The 18,904-nt window shown below is 60.0% G+C and overlaps 2 protein-coding genes across 3 annotated transcripts in view; one reads left to right on the top strand and one right to left on the bottom strand.

Moving 5' to 3' along the window:
* SLC31A2 (solute carrier family 31 member 2) lies at nt 1–5,109 on the top strand. The gene is made up of 4 exons (XM_037400329.1): nt 1–70; nt 2,557–2,623; nt 3,373–3,544; nt 4,150–5,109. The coding sequence occupies exons 1-4, from the start codon at nt 65–67 to the stop codon at nt 4,316–4,318; spliced, it is 414 nt and encodes a 137-aa protein (XP_037256226.1). The 5' UTR covers nt 1–64; the 3' UTR covers nt 4,319–5,109.
* NIBAN2 (niban apoptosis regulator 2) overlaps nt 5,082–18,904 on the bottom strand; it is a 31,313-nt gene continuing 17,490 nt past the window's right edge. For both annotated transcript variants that reach the window (XM_037400326.1, XM_037400327.1), the window contains exons 3-14: nt 16,204–16,332; nt 15,980–16,085; nt 15,081–15,248; nt 11,413–11,528; nt 11,233–11,337; nt 10,116–10,278; nt 9,480–9,667; nt 9,123–9,278; nt 8,405–8,521; nt 7,858–7,965; nt 7,634–7,745; nt 5,082–7,243 (exon numbers count right to left, since the gene is read on the bottom strand). In XM_037400326.1, the coding sequence (XP_037256223.1) occupies nt 6,300–7,243; nt 7,634–7,745; nt 7,858–7,965; nt 8,405–8,521; nt 9,123–9,278; nt 9,480–9,667; nt 10,116–10,278; nt 11,233–11,337; nt 11,413–11,528; nt 15,081–15,248; nt 15,980–16,085; nt 16,204–16,332 (2,412 nt within the window). In that variant the 3' untranslated portion in view covers nt 5,082–6,299. The remainder of the gene's footprint in view (nt 7,244–7,633; nt 7,746–7,857; nt 7,966–8,404; nt 8,522–9,122; nt 9,279–9,479; nt 9,668–10,115; nt 10,279–11,232; nt 11,338–11,412; nt 11,529–15,080; nt 15,249–15,979; nt 16,086–16,203; nt 16,333–18,904) is intronic.

Here is an 18,904-nt window from a genome sequence, read left to right as displayed (position 1 = left end):
GGGCCGGGCCGAGCCGAGCCGGGCTGCGACGGGGCGGGCAGCGACGGGGCCGCGCACCGCCGCCATGCAGGTGAGCCGGGCCGGGGGGCGGCCGGGCCGGGTGTGCGTCCCGGGGGGGCCCCGCAGGCTCACCGGTGCGGGACCCGTAGGTCGGCGCGGAGACCACGCACGTCCCTGCGTAGCCGCTGCGCCCCCCCCGCGCCCCCCGCTCAGCCGGGGCCGGGCAGCGATCCCCAAACCGCGGCCCCGGTGAGGCGTGCGGCGGGTGGGCAGCCTGCGCCTGGCACCCCGGGGCTGCGCGTCCCCTACCCGAAGGCTCCCTGTCACCCGCTGCCCTGTCACCCGCTGCCCCTTATCACCCGTCACCCCTTATCACCCGTCACCCACTCCCCCATCACCCACGCTCCCCCACCGCCAGCTCTCCCCTATCACCCACTCCCTACTGTCTCCCACTCCCGTCCCCCACTCCTGTCACCCCCGCTCCCCCTGTCACCCGCTCTCTGCCGTCACTCTCTCGTCCATCCCCGTGGCGGGGCTGTCGCGGGTGCCAGCTGACACCAGCCCCTCGAGCTCACGTCGTGGCAGCAGCCTTAATCCATCGCCGTGGCACAGGTTTGTGCTTTAAGCTCAGGTGTGAGGTGCGATGCTTAAAGGCTCCTGGGTCCTCCCGGTTTGCTGGCACCAGCCTCCTGTAGCAGCATCCCAGTGAGGCTCAAGGGGTGGCTCCCACTGGCTCCAGGGAGCACCCTGGTGTGGGGACATCTCCCCAGGCCACTGTGTCCCCAGTGGGGGCTGCAGCTGGGGCTGGCTGGAACAGCCGTGCTGTTTTGCATCCCAGGGGTCGGTGCGCTGCAGGGAGGCAGCTCATCCCGCCGTTCGGGGCCAGGTGTCCCAGTCAGACTGGAGCAGCAGGTTGGGATGTGCCAGGCAGCCCAACACTGCTTCACATGTACACCACTGATTTTTTCACTTAATGGTGAAGGTTAACCCCAGAACTGCAGTGAATTAAGTGGTGACACATAGGTGTTGCGTGCATGGGAGGAGGCAGTGCAGGATATCTTTCAGCAGCTTGATTTGCGTGTGTGAGCACCAGCAAGGTGCAGAGGAGGAGCAGGGCGCAGCCTTACCCCAGCGCCTGCTGAATCACTGCCGTGTGGGCAGGGGCGTGAGGACAGGACCGCATCCCTCCAAGCCATATCCCTGGGCCTGCCCCATCGCCCCGCCAGCACAATTCCTCTCTTGCAAAGGGCGCAGAGATTTTTAGGGTTCATCCTTTTGAGGTTTGCATCTCACCCAGCAAGATGCTGTGTCTGGGGAGATCATGCTCTAGCGTGGCTATAGGAGAGGAGCGAGGGGTCATTGGCCCAAGAGGCATCGTTTTGGTCTCACAGCCACGCTGGGTGCCTGAAGACACATGGCTTCACCCCAGGCTGGGAGACCTGGTGCGGTGAGGGGATCTTCTGCTGGTCACTTTTCTTCGCCTGTCCTTAAGATAGTTACTTTTTCCTTACAAGACACTACAGACTTATGGGTGAAGCCTGCAAAGGAGAATTAGCTTTATTTAAAGGCTAATTATCATTAATCTGTTGCCAAAGGAAGCTTAAAAGCATGAGCCAATTATACATGCTAATGTGCTTTGGGTAACAAGCGGCCGAAGGGTGTAATTAGAGCCTGTCTGCGGTGTGGACACCCGGTTATGGGATGGTATTTCTGGCCGAGGCCGGTCCCGTCAGCCACATCTGCTGGTGCCAGTAACGGTGGGTGCGGGCGGCCAAAGCCGGGTCGGTGCAGCAGAGGAGAGAGCACAAGCCCCAGGAGCACTAGCTAGAGGGAAGCGCTGAAGGGAGGCAGAAAATAACCCAACAAAATTCCACTTTTTGGTGGAGCAAGACTTGGCAGCTGTGGTATCAGCACTGTAGGTGGATTCGTTACGCAAGAGCAGTACTTGTTCTTCGTGTTTGAGTGTGATAAAGAGGGGGTTGATGCCTTTGTAGGTCCCGGCAGCCCCAGTGCTTGGACCGATGCTCCTGTGCCAGGGAGGCAGCCCTGGACCAGCTGCCCTGGCGCCCATCATCAGGCCTGTGGCTGTGGGTGCTTTGGCCGGTCCCAGCGATACAAGAGGAGCCACGGGAGGCAGAGGAGAGCAGAGGGTGGCTGGGCTCTGGCCACCACTGCTTCAGGCTGCAGATGATGTCCACTAGCTTCTGTCTGTCTCCCACAGACCTTCCCTTCTCAAATCTGGGCTAATGAAGCCCTGGGATCGTCTCTCTCTCACAGGGATAAACTCTTTTTCTCACCATCCCAGACACAGGCGCGGGAACTGCTGCTAGAGGTGAAAACTGTCCTGCTAGAGGGTGGTCTGCGTGATTGATTTTCAGTGCAAGTTCCTCTTCCAGTTTCAGGAATTTGGGGGTGGGAAATTGCACCATTTGGTAAAACCCCGGCTGAGCATCAGCACTGGGGCTCAGCCCTTCGGAGTGGTGGGTGCATGGACCCACTGAAGGTGTGGGCACCCCAGCCCCTGTCTGCCCCATCACTGCTTGACCTCTCTTCCAGATGTCCTTCTACTTCTCGGACACAGCAGTGCTGCTGTTTGACTTCTGGAGTGTCCACACCCCCACAGGTAGGCTGCCAGCCTCAGGACACCCATCTGTTCGGCTGTGTTTTCCACCCAGGGAAAGGGATGTGGGGCAGAGAACCAAGCCGTGGCTTTGCATTCCCAGCCGGAGCAGTGTTAGCAATGGGCTGGGAGTAGGGGGAGCAGGGCCCCCACGCAGCATTAGTGTGGGGGCACCTACTGCTTGGAGGGGTCGGGGCAGAGCTCTGGTGGGCTCCACTTGCCCCAGAGCTCGGCGGGCACTGTCTGTTTTTGGCTGACCCTTTCCTACCGTGATGAACAGTGCCGTGCCCCTGTAATGCCCTGGGCAGGGGGTGATCCTCCCAAGCTGCTCAGGGAAGCATCCCCCTCCCAGGCTTGCCAACCCCCGTCTTCCTGGTCACTCGGTGGTGACTCAGCTTCCTGTTTTCTTTTATGCTGTTGGGGTTTTTTAAATTATTGTCCCAGCATCATACTTCAACCTTCTCATTTTTATGGAGTAGATGCAAAGATGCTGATTTTTTTCAGAGCAACCCCTTCCAAAAAATACTCCCTAGGAATATGGAGGGGGGATTGGGCTAAATACGTCGTTTCCCAGCACATCCCAAACCTGCTGCCTGTCACTGCGGCCCAACCCCAATCCCAGGAGCCCTTCGTTCCTTCCACTTTATCCTATGGATGTGCCCAAGCCCTCTGTGCCAGGACCTGCTGTCCCCCTCCTTGCCCCCACACCCCCTCTCCCACCAGCACGCAGCAGCAGGGTGTTTCTCATGCAGGGATGGCACTCTCAGTGCTGGTGATCCTGCTGCTGTCGATGCTTTACGAAGCCGTCAAGATGGGTAAGGCCGTGCTGCTGCGGCGGGCGCTGCTGGCTCTGCCCCACAGCCTCAGCCGAGAGGCACTGGTGGAGCCGGAGGAGGAGGAGGACACTGGCCTCACACAGGGCAGGTACTGTGGGGACCCCCATGCACCTGGCTAGTGGGGTCGCCTGGGGCTGGGGCTCAGGGATGGATGTAGGACCCCTGGGCTAGCGCAGGAGAGGAGCAAGGCTGTGAAGGGGCAGACGGGGATTAACAGGCTTGCAGGAAAGAGGCAGGTGTACAGCCTCGGGAGGTGGCCCTGGGGGCATCCCGGCCCCTCCAGGTACTGGGGGAGATGTCCAGGGTGTTCTTCAACTGTCTTAAATGCTCGCATTCCCCCAGGAGCCACTGTGGGTGCAGGAGGGTCCTTGTGCTTCAGGGCTGGGAACCAGCAGCAGCTCAGGCACCCCAGCAAAGCTGGCCCAGGTCTTTCCTTCCCAGCACAAGCCATTGGAGCCAAGCCCTGGGGTTTTCTGTTTCATCCCAGACCATTCCCGAGGCTCTTCTTCCTGCCAACCTCTTAGTAATACCCTCCCGGTGCTGTTGGCGTGGGATTTCCCCCTGCACTGCTGGTTGTAGCCCCCATCCCTCTCCCTTCTCCCCAAACCCATCTCTGCCCGCTGTGGACTGCTGGCGAGGCAGGGGTGCCAGCTGCCCTGGCCCCTCGTTGATGGGGTTTCCCATCTTCCACAGGTGGTTTCAGTACCACGTCGGCCAGACGCTGTTCCACGTGGTGCAGGTGGTGCTGGGCTACATGGTGATGCTGGCCGTCATGTCCTACAACACCTGGATCTTTCTGGGGGCCATTGCGGGCTCCACACTGGGCTATTTCCTGGTGTACCCCCTGCTCGGTCGGGGGTAGGCACCCCCCCTGGGATGGTGGGCGATGTGCTCCATGCCTCCTGCTACTTTGTCTGGAATAGCTGCTGTCACTTCTGCTGGGTCTGTCCTTGTCTCTGTCCTGTGCGGGACACAGCACACCAAGGATTTGCTGCAGGGACCCTCAGTGCTGGCCTGATTCGGATGGGGAGGTGCTGGGGAGTCCCATGGCCAGCACTCTGCCACACTGCCACCGTCCTCGGCTGGTGGCTGCCCCCCGGCTCTCAGGGAGCTTTGGCCGGGTGATGACGGCAGGGGGGTGCTGGGCATTTCCTCCCCCCAACACTTCAGGGGGGTCATCCTGGCTGGAACAAGAATGGCCCAGTGACCTGCTGGGGAAGGGGACATGCTGGGGACAGGCATCCCTGCCCTCCTGCTCAGAACTTCCCTGCACCAAGCCCCAATTCACACAGTGCCTTCTGGGGACAAGGGGGGGTCCTGTTGACCTTCCCCGCCCCCATTGCCCCCTACTCCTGCCCAGGGCTTCAGGGATGGGGTCAGAGCAGCCCCCAGGCCATGCGTGGGGCCGTGCTGAGGGGAAGCTGCTGCTGCGGGTGCCTCTTGCTGCTTTCTCGGGACACCCCTTTTAATAAAAGTCATCTCAGTTGTTCAGCTCCTGGCTCATATTGCTGCTGGGTGGTCTCAGGATGGGGCACCCCCCCAGTCTTAGTGGGAGTAGGGATCCCCAGCCCTACCCCTCCAGCCCAGCCCCCGGGGGCGGGGGAATAAGAACAGTCTCCTCTGGCTTTAAATAAAGCTTTTCCGTTTTATTAATTATTATAAGCATATTTTTAAACATTTGTATAACTTTCTTAATAAAATATCCTGGAAGAGACAGGTTTTAAGTTCCCAAAGCAAGGCACTCTGGGGGGTGTCCTTCCCGAGCGGGTTCAGCCGGGCACCCCCCTTCAGAGGCAGAAACAGCGGCACCTAAAATACAGGCGAGTGTTGGGGTGCTGGTCCCTGCTCCGTGCACGTGCACACGTGTCTCACGCTCACGAGTCCTGCCAACTCCCACCAGCTCCGGGGCTTTTAGCATCTCTGCATGGGGGCTGTGCCAGTCCCGTCCCCCTCCCCACGGTGGGCAGGGCTGCTGGGGGGGGGGCAGCAAGCCCCTGCTAAGGCACCAGCTCTTTGCTTCACCATCGGTGCAGGTGCCAAAACCTGCAGAGCCTGAGAGCCAGAGAAATCATCCGTGCACGGTGCTGGGGAGCACCAGTGGGCGAGAGCTGGGGTCCCTCCGCTGCGTGGCAAGCCTCAGCCCGGAGGCAGCCCCTGGAGGCACTGCGTGAATGCCGCCTTCCCCTCTAACATTTTCCTCTGAACTTAAATAGCTGCTTGAAGACCCTGCGGTGAGGGTAGTCAGGGGGTGGGCGCTGGGTGCTGTGAGCTCAGCCTGGGCGCTGCCAGCCCCAGCTCTCGCCTCACCAGCAGCAGTGCCAGCACCCATCCCTGCCCTGCCCTGGCTGCTATCACATTTTCCATCATCCCCTGCAGTCCCCTCTCCCACAGGCACTGCTGGAGCTGGCTGGGTAGGATGGCAGTGGGCAGGCTTCCAGGAAACCCCCGGGTTGGGGCAGGGGCTGACCCTCACCCATCCACGGTGGGGTTAGTGCCAGCTCCCCCCTGGCAGCCACAGGCACTTGTGCTGGGGCGGGGGCGGGGGTGGGAGGAGGCAGATAAAGCATCTCTTCAGTAGAAAAGAAGAAAATAAGGCAGAAGGACAGAGCAGAGTCCAGGGGGTGCCCTGTGCCAGGGCAGGGGCCCCCCGGTCCGACCCAGTAGGACCACTTGGCTGTGGCCAGACCCACGCAGCAGCGAGGACCCCCTCCAGGCTAGGCAATAAGGTCTCAGTGTTCCCCATCCCCTCCCTCTCCCGCTGTGCTGCTTTCTGTCCCCAGCAGCGCAACAGGTCCTATTCCCCCTACCCCAACCCCCAGCATCACTGGGGCCAGTCCATGGGGCTAGAACTCAGTCTGCACCCCCTCACCACTCTCTGTTGTGCCCATGGGCTGCGGGGCTCTGCACTTGCCAACCGGGGGGGTCACCTCCTCACCCGTCTCCTTGTCACTGGGCTGGTGGCAAGCGGTCCCGGCGGATGGCGATGGGGTCTCAGCTGTGGGCACGGGCGATGCTGGTGTGGCATGGGGCACCTTGGCCTCTGCTGGGCCATCGGCTGCCCTGGGTTTGGGTGGTGCTGGTGCGGTGTGTTGCACACTGGCCCCTAACGGGACATCGGCTCCGGGCATGGGTGATGCCAGCATGGGTGGTGCTGGTGCGTCATGTTGCACCACAGCTCCTGATGGGACCTCGGCTCCAGGGACAGGTGATGTTGGAGCAGCATGTTGCACCCCAGCCCCCGATGGGACTTCAGCTCCAGGCACAGGCGATGCCGGTGTGGCGCAGTGCACCCCGTCCCCCTCACTGGCTGGATCTTGTGGGAGGACGTCACCTGTGACAGACCCTACCGCCACCACCACCACCTCCTCGGTGGCACTGCTCTCCTGTGTGGTGTTGGTACCGTTCGTCAGCTGCTCCTCCTCCGCCTTGACGCTGTCCCCAAGGCTCTCCTTCGCCAGCGCCTTCCGGATCTCCTGCACCCCATCGGGGGAGCTCGGCTGCGCTCCAGAGTCCGGCTCCTCTGGCTCTGGGGAGCCGGGCTGCAGCAGCGCCTCAGCACGCACCGTGTAGGGCAGCCCCCCCTCGTCGTCTTGGATCACTGACACCACTTGCTTGGCTCTGCGGCGCTTGTCGGCCGCCGGCTCAGGCTCCGGCTGCCCGCTGTACTCCTCGCCCCAGTCGATGGGGATGCTCTCACCCAGGAGGTGCAGGTTGGGATCGCTGTTGTGCATGACCATGCTGTCTCGGTACAGGTTGTGCTTCCGCTGCACGGCTGCCTCCTTCACAGCTGGGGGACCGAGAGAGATGTCAGACGGGCTGTGGGCACAGGGCAGTGCCCACCACGCTTGGGCACCTCTCCCCGCCAGCCCCTTGGGTGTCTGGAGCTGGACAGAGGGTTCAGCATCTCACCTACTGCTCAGCTGGGAAAGCTGCTCCTGGTACAGCCCCCGGCACCCTCCTCAGAGTCATCCCTCCTCCTATGTTTCCCAGCACCCTGCATGGGTGCACCCTTCCTCCTATGGTCCCCAGCATCCATCACGGTCCCTCCAGGTGCTGCTGAGCTCAGGTTTGGCTCACACTGACTCCATCCAGGACCAAACACCCACCCCAGGGTGCTGGAGCCCCCCGAGGCAAAGAGCTGAGTGGGTCCAGGCTCCCTGGTGCTGCGGGACCCTACCTTGCATGATGTCTTTCATCACTGACTGTAGCACAACCTCCTCATAAGTGTTCTCCACCAGGATGAAGCTGGCAAAGTCCTCGAAGATCAGCTCCTGAAACTTGGCTAATTCCTGCCGCAGGGGAGAGCCTGCTCAGCTGGGGGGCAATGGGAGGGAGGGATGCTCCAGCCCCTCCGTGGGGGAGAGTGGTCCTTCCCTCCGACCCCAAACTGCACCCTCTTACCCCCTTGCAGGTCGGTGCCAGCTTCTTCAGCAGGAAGGGGATGGTGATCTGTAGCAGGGCCTCCCTGAAGAACTTCTTCCGCACAGTGCTGCTGTCGTAGTCATATTTCTGCGGGGTGAGTGAGAGGTACTGCTCAGTGAGGGCTGCGGGCTGGCAGCTCCCCCATTTGCCCCCCCCCCCATCCAATTTCCATGGGCATGAGCAAGTTCCTCTGCCCCTCACATCCTTCCCTCCAGCCGGTTCTGGGGGTGCCTGAACCCCGGTAGGAGCCAGTTCCTCCATCACGATCTGCAGAAAAGGTTTTTGGGCCAGCCTGAACCCGGGTGGCTTTTACAGTGATGCATGTGTTAAAGAGGGACCTAGTTCCTCCAGGTGATTTCAAGCTCACCTGCCCCACATCCCATCAAAATGCACAAAAAATCTCAATATAAAGAAATATTTTCCCTGAAGACTTTTGTTAAAATTGGCAAGGTCACTCCTGGCCTCTCCCGCAGGCTGCTGGCCCTGGGAACGAAGCCACCAAAGGCCCTGACCCGCCACCCCTCACCTTGAGCACTCTCTCGAGGATGCGCTGGATGGACTTGCACAAGTCGTCTTTGCCCTGCAGCTTCCCCAGCTCCTGGTGGAGCAGGGTCTCAAATGTGAACACGGCGTCATCCATTTGCTGTGAGCAGAGGCAGACAGTCAGTACTGGGGGGGGGGCGCGGGGGAGGGGGGCAATCCAAAGGGACCAACCATGGGGGTGAGCAGGGTGCTTTTTTGGGGCACTGCCACACCAAGATGAGCCTTCACACTGGTAATGTTCCTGGCATCCCAGCACGACATCCACTGACTCTACCCTGGGGACCAAGGGTGCTGGGGGAGGAGGGTGCCCAAAGCTGGTTTGCACCCTCCCTTCTACACCCCGCTCCAGGTTTGGCTGGATCAGACCCCCAGGACTGGGCTACTGGCCCTGCTGGTGCCAGTGGGCTCAGCGGCAAAGGGGCAGCTGTGCCGTGATGCCCAAGCCTGGGTGCCGAGTTGGAAGGGTGCCCCACGCTGCTGCCCACCCATGGGGTTCCACCCTGCCTGGGCTCCAGCCCAAAGGGCCAGATCCATCACACGTCCTTAGGTGGGTGCTAAGGACATGAAGGTCCCCGAGACAGGACAGACATCCCAGCCAAATCCCTGCCAGTGCGGCACAGCCTGGGCTCCCCACCCTGCCTCCCATCTCCAGCACTCTGCTCAGCCAGGGGGACACAGGAGGACCCTGGTCCCTGTCCCACCTGTCTCATGTGGATCTGGGCCCTCTGCTTGAAGACGGACGTGCTGGAGACATCGAATCGCTGCTGAAGGCCCTCCAGTTTCAGCTGGTCCATCTTCTCATAGCACGACTGCATCTTGACTGGGTGGAAAGCCAGGTGGGAAAGCTTCTCCATGTACTGGGGGTAAAACCAAGCTCAGCAGGGCAGGACAGCCTCCCCGCATACTCGGGGTTGGGACATGCCACCCCACACAGGATTCATCCCCATGTGTTTTCTCAGCCTGGCATTCCCCAGTGCTGTCCACACTGAGGATGGCAGCAGGACTGGCCCCACCACCCCCAAGCCCACCAGCCACCAAGGAGCATCACCAGGTCTCACCTCCACCAGTTTCTCCAGACCACCTTCGTTGACGATGTTCATGTTCATGTCTGTCACCTCCTTGAAGAAGACCTCCCGCACCTCAGCAAAGCCCTGGCTCGTGGGGGTCATCAGGGCTTCCAGGATGGAGGAGATGTAGGGCTGGACATGGTTACGGACACAGACCTCCGCTTTGGGAAGGACGAATGCTGGGCAGAAAGCCGGGATAAGCATGGTGATGCTCCTCCTCTGCCCTTCCAGCTCTTCCAATGAGGTCCTGAACCCACCCTAGGTGGGGGACCTGTCCCCCTCCCCAAGCCTCTCCAGAAGATGGCTCCCAGACTTGCAGGACAATGCAAGTTTTTTTTGCAGAGGGCTCTCAGTCTGTATTGGACCCATTCCTGCCCCACTGCCTTGCTTGAGGGGGTCACCGTCCACCTTGCCCCCCACCTCTGGGGACAATGCCAATGAGGATGTGCACCCTGGCAACTGTGGCTACTGGCATCTCCCCAGGGGTGCTGGGCTGTGCTGGCAGGAGCCACACTGCACCCCAGGAACAGCCACATCTTGGTGACATAGTGGTAATGCCACACCAGGAGCTGGTCACAAACACAGCCACATACATCTATGTCCATGCACCTCCCCACAGGGCTGTACCTCGGATCTTGCTGGCCAAGTGCTCCTTGGAAGTGATGATCTGGTCCATGTCTGTGCGGATGGTGCTCTCCATCTGGGGCCGCTCCTGTTCGCACTTGGCCATCGCTGCATCGTACTGGGCATTAGTCTGCTCATAGACCATCCTATAGACAGCATCCGAGATCTGGCAGGAGAGAGATGGCGTGGTCAGCTGCCCCCCATGCCTCCTGCTGCCCCCCTAACCAGCGCCTCCAGCACCAGGTGCCTGCACTCGTGCCCCCAAGCTGCATGGGATGAAGCTCCCACAGTACAGAAGCTGCTCTGAAGCGGTACCCGAGGGGCAGAGAGCCAAGCCCTGCCTCCATCAGCCAACCTGCCCCAGGCAGGTCTGGAGATGCTGCAGGTCTGGGGATGCTGGTGGTCCAGCCAGGAGAGCCCCTGGCCCAGTTTGAAAGCTATGCCCTGCCCCGTGGGGTCTCAGGAACCAACCCCAAGCAGGTGAAGCCTCCTGCTGAGGCTTCGTGCTCACTTTGCAGCCAAACTCTGTGATTTCAGGGCTGCTGGGAGGCAGAGCTGCCCCCCCCGCACCCCCCCCCCCCTCCCTTGGGCTTCCCAGCTTTGCAGCTAAGACCACAGCTACTGAAAAAGTGCGTTTGTGCATTTTTAGGCTGCTCCAGTGGCACATTGTGAGCCTGGTGGTAATTATCTATCAGCTTTTAAGGTTTTAACAGGCAGTTTTGAAGAGCCTTCAGTCTTTTGCAAGGGTTCAGGCTGGATTTAGCCTGTGCTGCTCTAAAAATGGCTCGGCTAAATATAGCCAGGACAGGCTTCGCTGCGGGGCTGGGCTTCCTCCTGTTTGCTTCCCTTGCCCCAGGGAGCAGGCAGCGCAGGCAGGGATGGGCAGGGCCGCTCGCAGGGGGACAACAAGGAGCTTTAAAGAGCCACAGTGGAGAATAAGGACGGCTGCCTTGAGAGGGGGGGATGCGGGGGGCAGCGCTGGCTCTGGCAGGCAGGAAAGCTGGCAGGCACCCAGCCCGGTGCGAAGGGAGGCAGCAGCGCAGCCCCCAAAGCAGAGTTAGTGCAGGCAGGGGGGGAGCAGATGATGATGACCCCCCCCCCAGCAGCCCCAGCCCCACACCTGGATCCAGGTCCGCTGGCGCTCCTGAGCCTTGCCCTTCAGCCGGGGGCCGATGGCGGTCCTCAGCTCGGGGAGCAGCTCCTCCATCACCAGGTTGCTCAGGACCTGCAAAGGCAGGAGGCTCTGGGGACCCTGCTCAGCCCACAGCCCACCACCCCAGCCTTGGGGAGAGCTCCTCACCTGGGTTTCGTTGCCGCACAGCATGTCCCAGGTGCCGTACTGCTCCTTTGACTGGCGGTACATGCGGACGGCATCTGTGAAGGCTGGAGCCTCCACTTTGGAGTCCTCAGAGATCCCTGGGGAGGAGACCAGTGAGCAGCCCAGCACAGGGAGCGAGAGGCAGCCCAGCTGCTTGCAGCACCCCAGCCTACCTTCACAGGGGGTCCCTTGCACCCCCCGACACACTCGGACCCACACAAGAAGCTCAGGGCTATCACTGGGACTGGGGGACCCCACTCCAAGCTGCTGTCTCTGCCCGGGTGGGGGGCAGCGGTCTCCCAGACACACCAGATTCCCTCCAGAGCTGGACGAAGGGCAGGGAGGCAGGAGCAGGGGCATGGCAGGACGGGGGGCTCAGTGACTCTTGAGGGTGCAGGGGACCTGGGGGGTCAGAGAGCCGTGAAGGCACAGCAGAAGCAGGGGTTCAGCAGTCAGGGGGGGCTCACTGACCCCCAACACTGCAGGAAGCAGTGCAGCTCGGGAGGGAGAGGGAATCAGTGAAGTGGTGTCGGGGATGAGCCAGGGCCCCATCCCCGAGCCAGCCCCAGGAGGCACGCTATGCTGCAGCTGGTGGGGCTGCCCCCTGGGATGTCCCTGCCACCGGCACAAGGGGGACTCTGATATCACCCCCACCCCCCCGCAGCACCCAGGATGAGGGGCAGGGTGCTGGGAGCCTGCAGCCATGTCCCATGGGGAGGTGGAGATGGGGACAGTGGACAGGCAGGACAGCCTTGGAGCCCACTGGCACATGTCCCACGCGTGTCGCTGCCTCGCCCCAGCCTCTCTGGGCCCTGCCTTTTGGGGGTCCCTGTCAGCCAGAAAGAAACGCTCCTGGGAGGGAAACCCACCCCAGCACCCCAACTCCCCTCCCCATGCCCGGAGCCCTGGCAGGAGGAAAGCAGGATGGGACCCAAGCCCTGGGTGGCCCCATGGTGAAGGGTCCCCTAGCAGAGCCACCCTGCTCAGGGGCTCCCAGAGAGCATCCCCACAGCGATGACAGCGGAGGTTCGTGGCACGTCCCTGGACCGCCCAGCGAGCCGGCGTGCTGGGGAGATGCAGCCAGGGGTGATTCTCCCTTCCCAGGAGGGACAGCCCAGGGCGGTAAGCGGATCTTTTCCAATGAACACAGATTTTTCTAAGATGATTACATTTAACTCCAAGCCTAAGCAGCTTTTCCTAAGGGGCAGCTTAACATACACAGGAAAAATACTCAGAAAGTCAAGTCTGACCCTTTCTCAATGCTCAGTGGGAGCCAGAGCAGGGCTGAGCTCCCAGGGGCCAGTGCTCCTCCATCCACGGCTCCTTGCAGCTCAGCATCACCTCCTGGTTGGGACAGCCTGCTACGGGCTTCAGTCCCCTGCCAGAGCTGCTATAGCCAAACCTCGTCCTCCAAACCATGCAGAGAGCAGGGCAGGATTTGCCCCCTGAGAAGCCACCTGGATCTGCCCCACCAGGGTCACTCATCCCTGGCTCAGCCTGGGGGACAGCAGGCTGCGGGGACCCGTCCCCAGCCCTGTGCCCTGCCCACGGACAAGCAGACAGGGCTGGCTGCAGGAAGCCACTGTGCCACTTCGCAGGGCAAATTTAATGAGTTTGCTTCATTAATATCCAGCTCATTAGGCACTGATCTGAGCTTGCCTTGTCAGGGACGGGAAGCAACTGCCCAAGCCTGGACTCGGTCCTGGAAAGGCTCCTGAGGTGATGGTGCACCGTGGGATAGGAGTACCCAACACTGGAGAGCAATGCTACACCTTGGCTTTTCCAAAGTCCAGCCTGCTCACAGCACAGGATAATCCCCTCTCATCAGGGGAACAGTGCTGAGGAAGGAATGTGAGTCTGAAGTTGTTTTTTGCCCCAAACACAGCTGAACAGGGCAGCCTGCCCACAACAAGGTGCAAGAGTCAGTGGGGCAGGCACTGCTTCAGCCCCATGTGCCACCTTACAGGACATTCTCGGAGCAGCCAAGGGCACCCAGGCTCCAGGGAAACCAGGCTAGACACCTCCTGCATGAGGAATGATGTTGCACATCCCCAGTCCATACAGAAGAGCTGGTGTTACAAAAATACAGTCTTAAAAAGGGAGGTGAAAATTCCCACACTCATCACAACCGGAGGCAGAAACAGAAACTCTAGTTTAGGAAAAAAAATATAAATTGCTCAGCAACAACAAAAGAGCTTTCATGGAATTTGAAACAGTATCTCGGACCTCGCAGGAGCAGTGAGGGGCAGAAATGGCACTCGGGAGGGAAGAACCATCTCGCAGAGAAACTCAGGCTGTGGAAATGCAGAAACCCACCAGCATGGAGCCTTCCCTGGACCACTGGGAGGAGAGGATTTAATGGCACAACCCTGGCTGGCAGCAGGGGTGGTGGAGGGGCTCACATCTCTCCTCTCCCCCACAGCAGCACCCAGCAGCCAGGGCAGGGGGGAAATTAAAGCTAAATAAAGTGAATTTTTGTTAGTAGGCACAATCGGTTTCTCTTGTATCAGGAGCTGGGTTTGCTCACAGTGTCCCACCTTTGTGGGTTCAGCTAGCAAGCACGGGGGGTGCAGCAGCATCCCCTGGGGGGACAGTGGCTGGAGGGGTGGCTGCACCCAGCCCCTCGCCAAGGTGCCCAGGCCCCGGGTGGGCTGCAGGGACACTCATCCCAATGAGCTCTGACACGCCCAGCTCACCAACAGTACGTGGATGTGTCCTGCAGTGAGGAGCACCAAAAGGAAGGGAAAGAGCAAAGCTTTCAGAAGATTTAACCTAACATGGGAGGATGGAAACCCCCATCCAAACTCAAGCTCCAGAACCAACCCCGCTACCCCACTCCCCAAACAACTAAACTCCCTAAACATTACTAAACTCCCTAAACAGCAGCTCTGGCAAAATTGGGGCTACACAGAGCTCCCAGGAGTGAAAGAAGCACTTTTAAAATAGGCAGCATTGCTCTTTGCCCACTGAAAGACACAATTTTGAGCAGATTTCAGCACAGGCACCTCCTTCCCCAGGAAACTTCTCACTATCCAAGGCACCACTGGGACCTGGGTCTCAGCCCAGGAGCGCACAGGCCACAGCCAAGCAGGAAAATCGTGTTTTCCTGCCAGAGTATCGCTGACGTGGGAGGCAGGTCCTGCCTCTGCCCTGGCCCCTCGCAGCCCTGCACCCCCCCCTGCACCCCCTCTGCCCGCTGCCCTCGCTTGCCAGAGCCAGGCGGTGCCGGTGGGGTGGGAGACGGACAGTGGGGCTTGGGGTTTCGATGACTAATTACCAAATATTTTCTACCTCAGGGTGGAAAATAGGCATCAGGGCGTCTCTTGAGCCAGGCTCTGTGCTGGCTCCTGCAAATGCTGCCTGCCCTCGTGCAGGCATCGCATTCCTTACGGGCAGTGGGATAAAGCCAGGCACAGGGATGCCCTGACCACCTGGATCCCTCCCGCTCCCCACCCTCGCTCAGAGAGAAGATGAGATGTTCCATGATGCTCAACAACTCCCAGCCAATTCCTCCTCTTGACACCCAAATCACCCCCTTTACCCTAAAACCAAACCCGAACCCCGCAGGGTCCCCAGGACCCTCTCCAGAGCAGGAGGACAATGCCATCCCCACCCAAAGCCCCTGTGTCTCCCCTGCCAGCGTTGCTCACCATTGTTGCAGTGTCGTACACAGTCCTGGAAAACCGCCTGCCACTTCTCCTGCTCCTTGCCTGTCATCACGCAGAAATAATAGTGCCGGGCGTAGGGGTGCCAGAGGATGAGGGGGAAATCCGTGGGGCACTTCAAGATGGGGGAGTGCCCCGATTTGGGTGTCACACCTGCAGAGGGGGGAAGGATGCTTTGAGGAGCAGGACAGGGATGGGGACGCTGCAGGGCTGGGGGTGTCCATCTCCCCCAGCATTCGGGACTGGGGCTACAGCAGGGGTACACAAGACTCCTCAGCTCCTTCCCAGTGCCTTTGCTGTGAACTCTACCAAAAACACGGGGCAAAAAAAGCGTAAAAAGCCTCTTCCTTCCAAAAAAGAGATCGGAAATGAAAATTGGAAAATAAATATTAAAAAATCATTAATTCCAGCGTGAAACCCTCCCCAGAGCTGCCAGTCTGCCCCTGCTGCTGTCGTGCACATACCCCGAACTGGCAAAGGGCTTGTTGCCCTGTGCGAGCTGCTTCAGCAGCTCCTGCCCCACTCCCCAGGGGCTGCCCCGGCCTTTAGGGACCCAGGGCAGGAGGACAGTGAGCAGGGGGGTCCTGGATGGAGGAGTGGGAGCTGCAGCTCTCATGGGGCCACAGGAACATCTTCCTTCCTTCCCCAGCAGCTGTGGCAGGACCTTAGCAGTACACACCTCACATTGCATCCCATACCCCACGGGGGGAATGGGGCTGTTCTCCTTCCCTACAGCCCCACACCCCAAAACCTCCCCTTCCAGAAGGTTCCCAGGGATGCTACACCCCAAAACCACCCTTTCCAGAAGTCCCCAGGGATGCTACACCCCAAAACCACCCCTTCCAGAAGGTCCCCAGGCATGCCAGGTCCCCAGGACCACTCACCAGGCAGACTGCTGTTCACCAGCTCCAGGTACTGGTCCACAGAGGTGAGGATCTTGTAGCCAGCGCTGTTGATCATCACACGGGCCGGCAGGTCCCGCTCATAGGCCTGAGCAGAAAAAGATGGTCATGGATGATGGGGAGCACAGCCACACCACCACAGCAATGGAGTGTCCCCCTTTGGACCTGTGCCCACCAGAGATGGGCAAAAGGGTGATGCCCCTCACCAGTTTGTTCTCATAGAGGACCAAGCCGTAGTTGTGTGGGACCACGCAGAAGCGGTTCCTCCACTTCTTGTTCTCCTCGATGTACTGGAAGAGGTTGCCTGAGTAGATGACATGGTCCTCCAGCGGGACCTGTGGGGAAGAGACGCATGTGGGTGGCATGGGGCAGGCAGGGAGGGGGGAAGCTGGGTGCCCCTCTATCCCATGGCCACAGCCTGGCTCAGGGAGATCAGCAAGGTCCATTTGTGGTGTTTTTTTCTGCACTAGGGCTATGCTGAGGGTCTCCAAGTTCACCAGTGGATTATCTCCCCTAGCACTGCAGATTTTGATGCCTGAATAAGTGCGTCTGGGTGACAGCTTTGAGGGGTACCACATGCAGAGCCTGAGAAAAAAACTCAGAGGGGCTGCTCATACAGCAGCAAAGTCGCACATGGTGGTGGTCACCATGGTGGTGGTCACACCTTCATCCCTGGTGTCCCCTCCCTGGGACTGATCTCAGCTGAGCAACAGGAGCTCACTTGGCTGAGCAGCAGGTTGGAGCAGAGCCCTCCAGCAGCTCTTCCCAACCTCAGCTGCTGTGAATTCCTCAGCTTGGGGCCAGCGGGAGCGTGCGTGGTACTGCGCAGTGGTCGCCGTCAACCAGAAGGTCCTGCCAGGGTGTGGGCCAGAGGCACGCTGCAGATGGCAGGCACCAAGCCCTGCTCTAGCATGGGCTCCAGATGGGACATGGAAGAGGAAAAGCAAGATGTCACCCTGCAGAGCTCAGCAGCAGATGATGCTTAAATACTCTGGACTCCACAGAGGACCAGTGACAGGAACAGGCTGAGGACATTCCATGCCCCCAAGCCCCCCTGGCTGAGCAGCCCCTCGCCAGCTCTCCAGCACCTTTTGGCCCTCACGCCGACAGCATTTACGCCATCCCAAACACAGGCTGGCTGAACAAGCCAAGAATTTGTCCCAAGAATTTTTATGATCCCAGGAACATAAACAAGAGCCAAGAGCTCTCGTGAGGGTGGGAGCATGCCGTGGCTGCCTCTCCTGCCACGGCCACCCACCATCTACCACAGTGGCCGTCAGGATGGACCAGCCAGGGCTTGGGTCCCACCATGCCCCAGCAGGACACTTCTGCAGGACATTTCCCTCTCCTCTCCCTCCCCTGTCCATCTCCTGGTTCACAGGAACCCCACTGCCTTCCCCAAGCCCCCCACCAATCCCTGACTCCACACCCCCATGGGTGGCAGGGAGGTCTGAGAGCAGCCTGGCTCAGCACCTCGCTCCCAATACTGCTTTCCAGAGCCCTTGGAAGGGGGAGAAGATATCACAAAGCAAGCCCTGCAGGGCTGGGGGACAGTGGGAGGGATGAGAGCCCAAACCCATGGCCACCAGCAGGGATGGGGACAGAAAGGTGGTGCCAGCTCCGGGAGTCCTCACTAGCATCTCACCAGGGTAGCTCATCCAAGGAGAATCAGCCCTTATAAATTAGCTTTGAAACTGCTGCCCAAGGCAGACGAAGCCATACGGCCTGTCTGCTAATGAAATGAAATGAAACCCAGGCTGAACTCTGACCCTCGCTCACAGCCACCAGCACCCTGGGAGCCCTGGCGCAGCCGTCCCCTCCTCACACCCCCTCCTTGCCCAGGGGAGGTACTGAAGCGGCACCACCCAGCCCCAGCAAATATTTGGGACAGGCAGGTATGTGCCAAATTGCTAGGCTGGGCAGGGAGGGGGCCAGGAGTGTGTGGGAGGAGGGCCCCACGCTGCCGGCATCCCTGCTGCGGGATGGGGAGCGATGGGGAGCAAGACCAGGGTCTGGTATGTCAGCAGTGGGGCTCAGAGGGAGAGGCTGCTATGAGGCAAGATTATGTCTGGGGACAGTTTTTCAGGGGCGCTGGCTGGGGACACCCGGGCTGCTGGAGAGACCAAAGGCAGAGACATCTATTCCTTATTCTCATGGCTGTTGCTTCTTCCTGGAATTTCAGGTGACTGAGCCATGCTTCACACCCCAGCCCAGCTGTCCCACTTTGCCCAGGAGGGTCACCAGTCCCTGGCATCGCTGCAGGAGCTGCCTCTGAGCACTGCATCCCCATGGAGATCACAAAAGAAAAGGTAATAAATAAGTAAATTATAAAAACCCAACTGCCACAATGCAACTGGACCTGCCTGAGGACAGGGAGAATGCTACTCCGCATCTTCTTGACACCCACAACTTTTTGGGTATATCTGGGGGTGCAAAGCCCAGCTGGAGGATGTGCTCTCCCCAGCTCTTTGCAGATCCATCCCACAAACACACAGGTCCCCATGGCGTCTGGAGCCCTGGTACATCCCAGTGACACTGCCGGGACCCTGGCACCCTGGCAGAGGACAGGCAGCAGATGGGACATTATGCAAAGGAATGTCCTATTTATACACCGCTGTTTTAAAAGACTTGCACAGTGTCCCTGACCTCCCTGCCTTGCTGCCATTCCTCAGACATTCCTGGGCTGCTTGCTGGAGCTTTTTAATGAAGCAGCCAACCTTGGGACGGAGGTACCGCCCGGGGAGCTGAAGACATCTGCCAAATTGCAGGGAACTCAAGGGACACCTTGCTGAGGACGCTGGGTGCTCAGCTCCTGCCCAGGAACCTGCACACCTTTATTTTGCTCAACACACCCAGCACCCAGCCAGCTTTCGGAGGAGATAGGGCATGTCCAAGTGCCTAAGCAAG

This window comes from Falco rusticolus, chromosome 9 (genome assembly GCF_015220075.1).
Source record: "Falco rusticolus isolate bFalRus1 chromosome 9, bFalRus1.pri, whole genome shotgun sequence".
NCBI lineage: Eukaryota > Metazoa > Chordata > Aves > Falconiformes > Falconidae > Falco > Falco rusticolus.
Note: the sequence above shows the minus strand (reverse complement) of the source record. Positions and strands in the feature narration are given on the sequence as shown.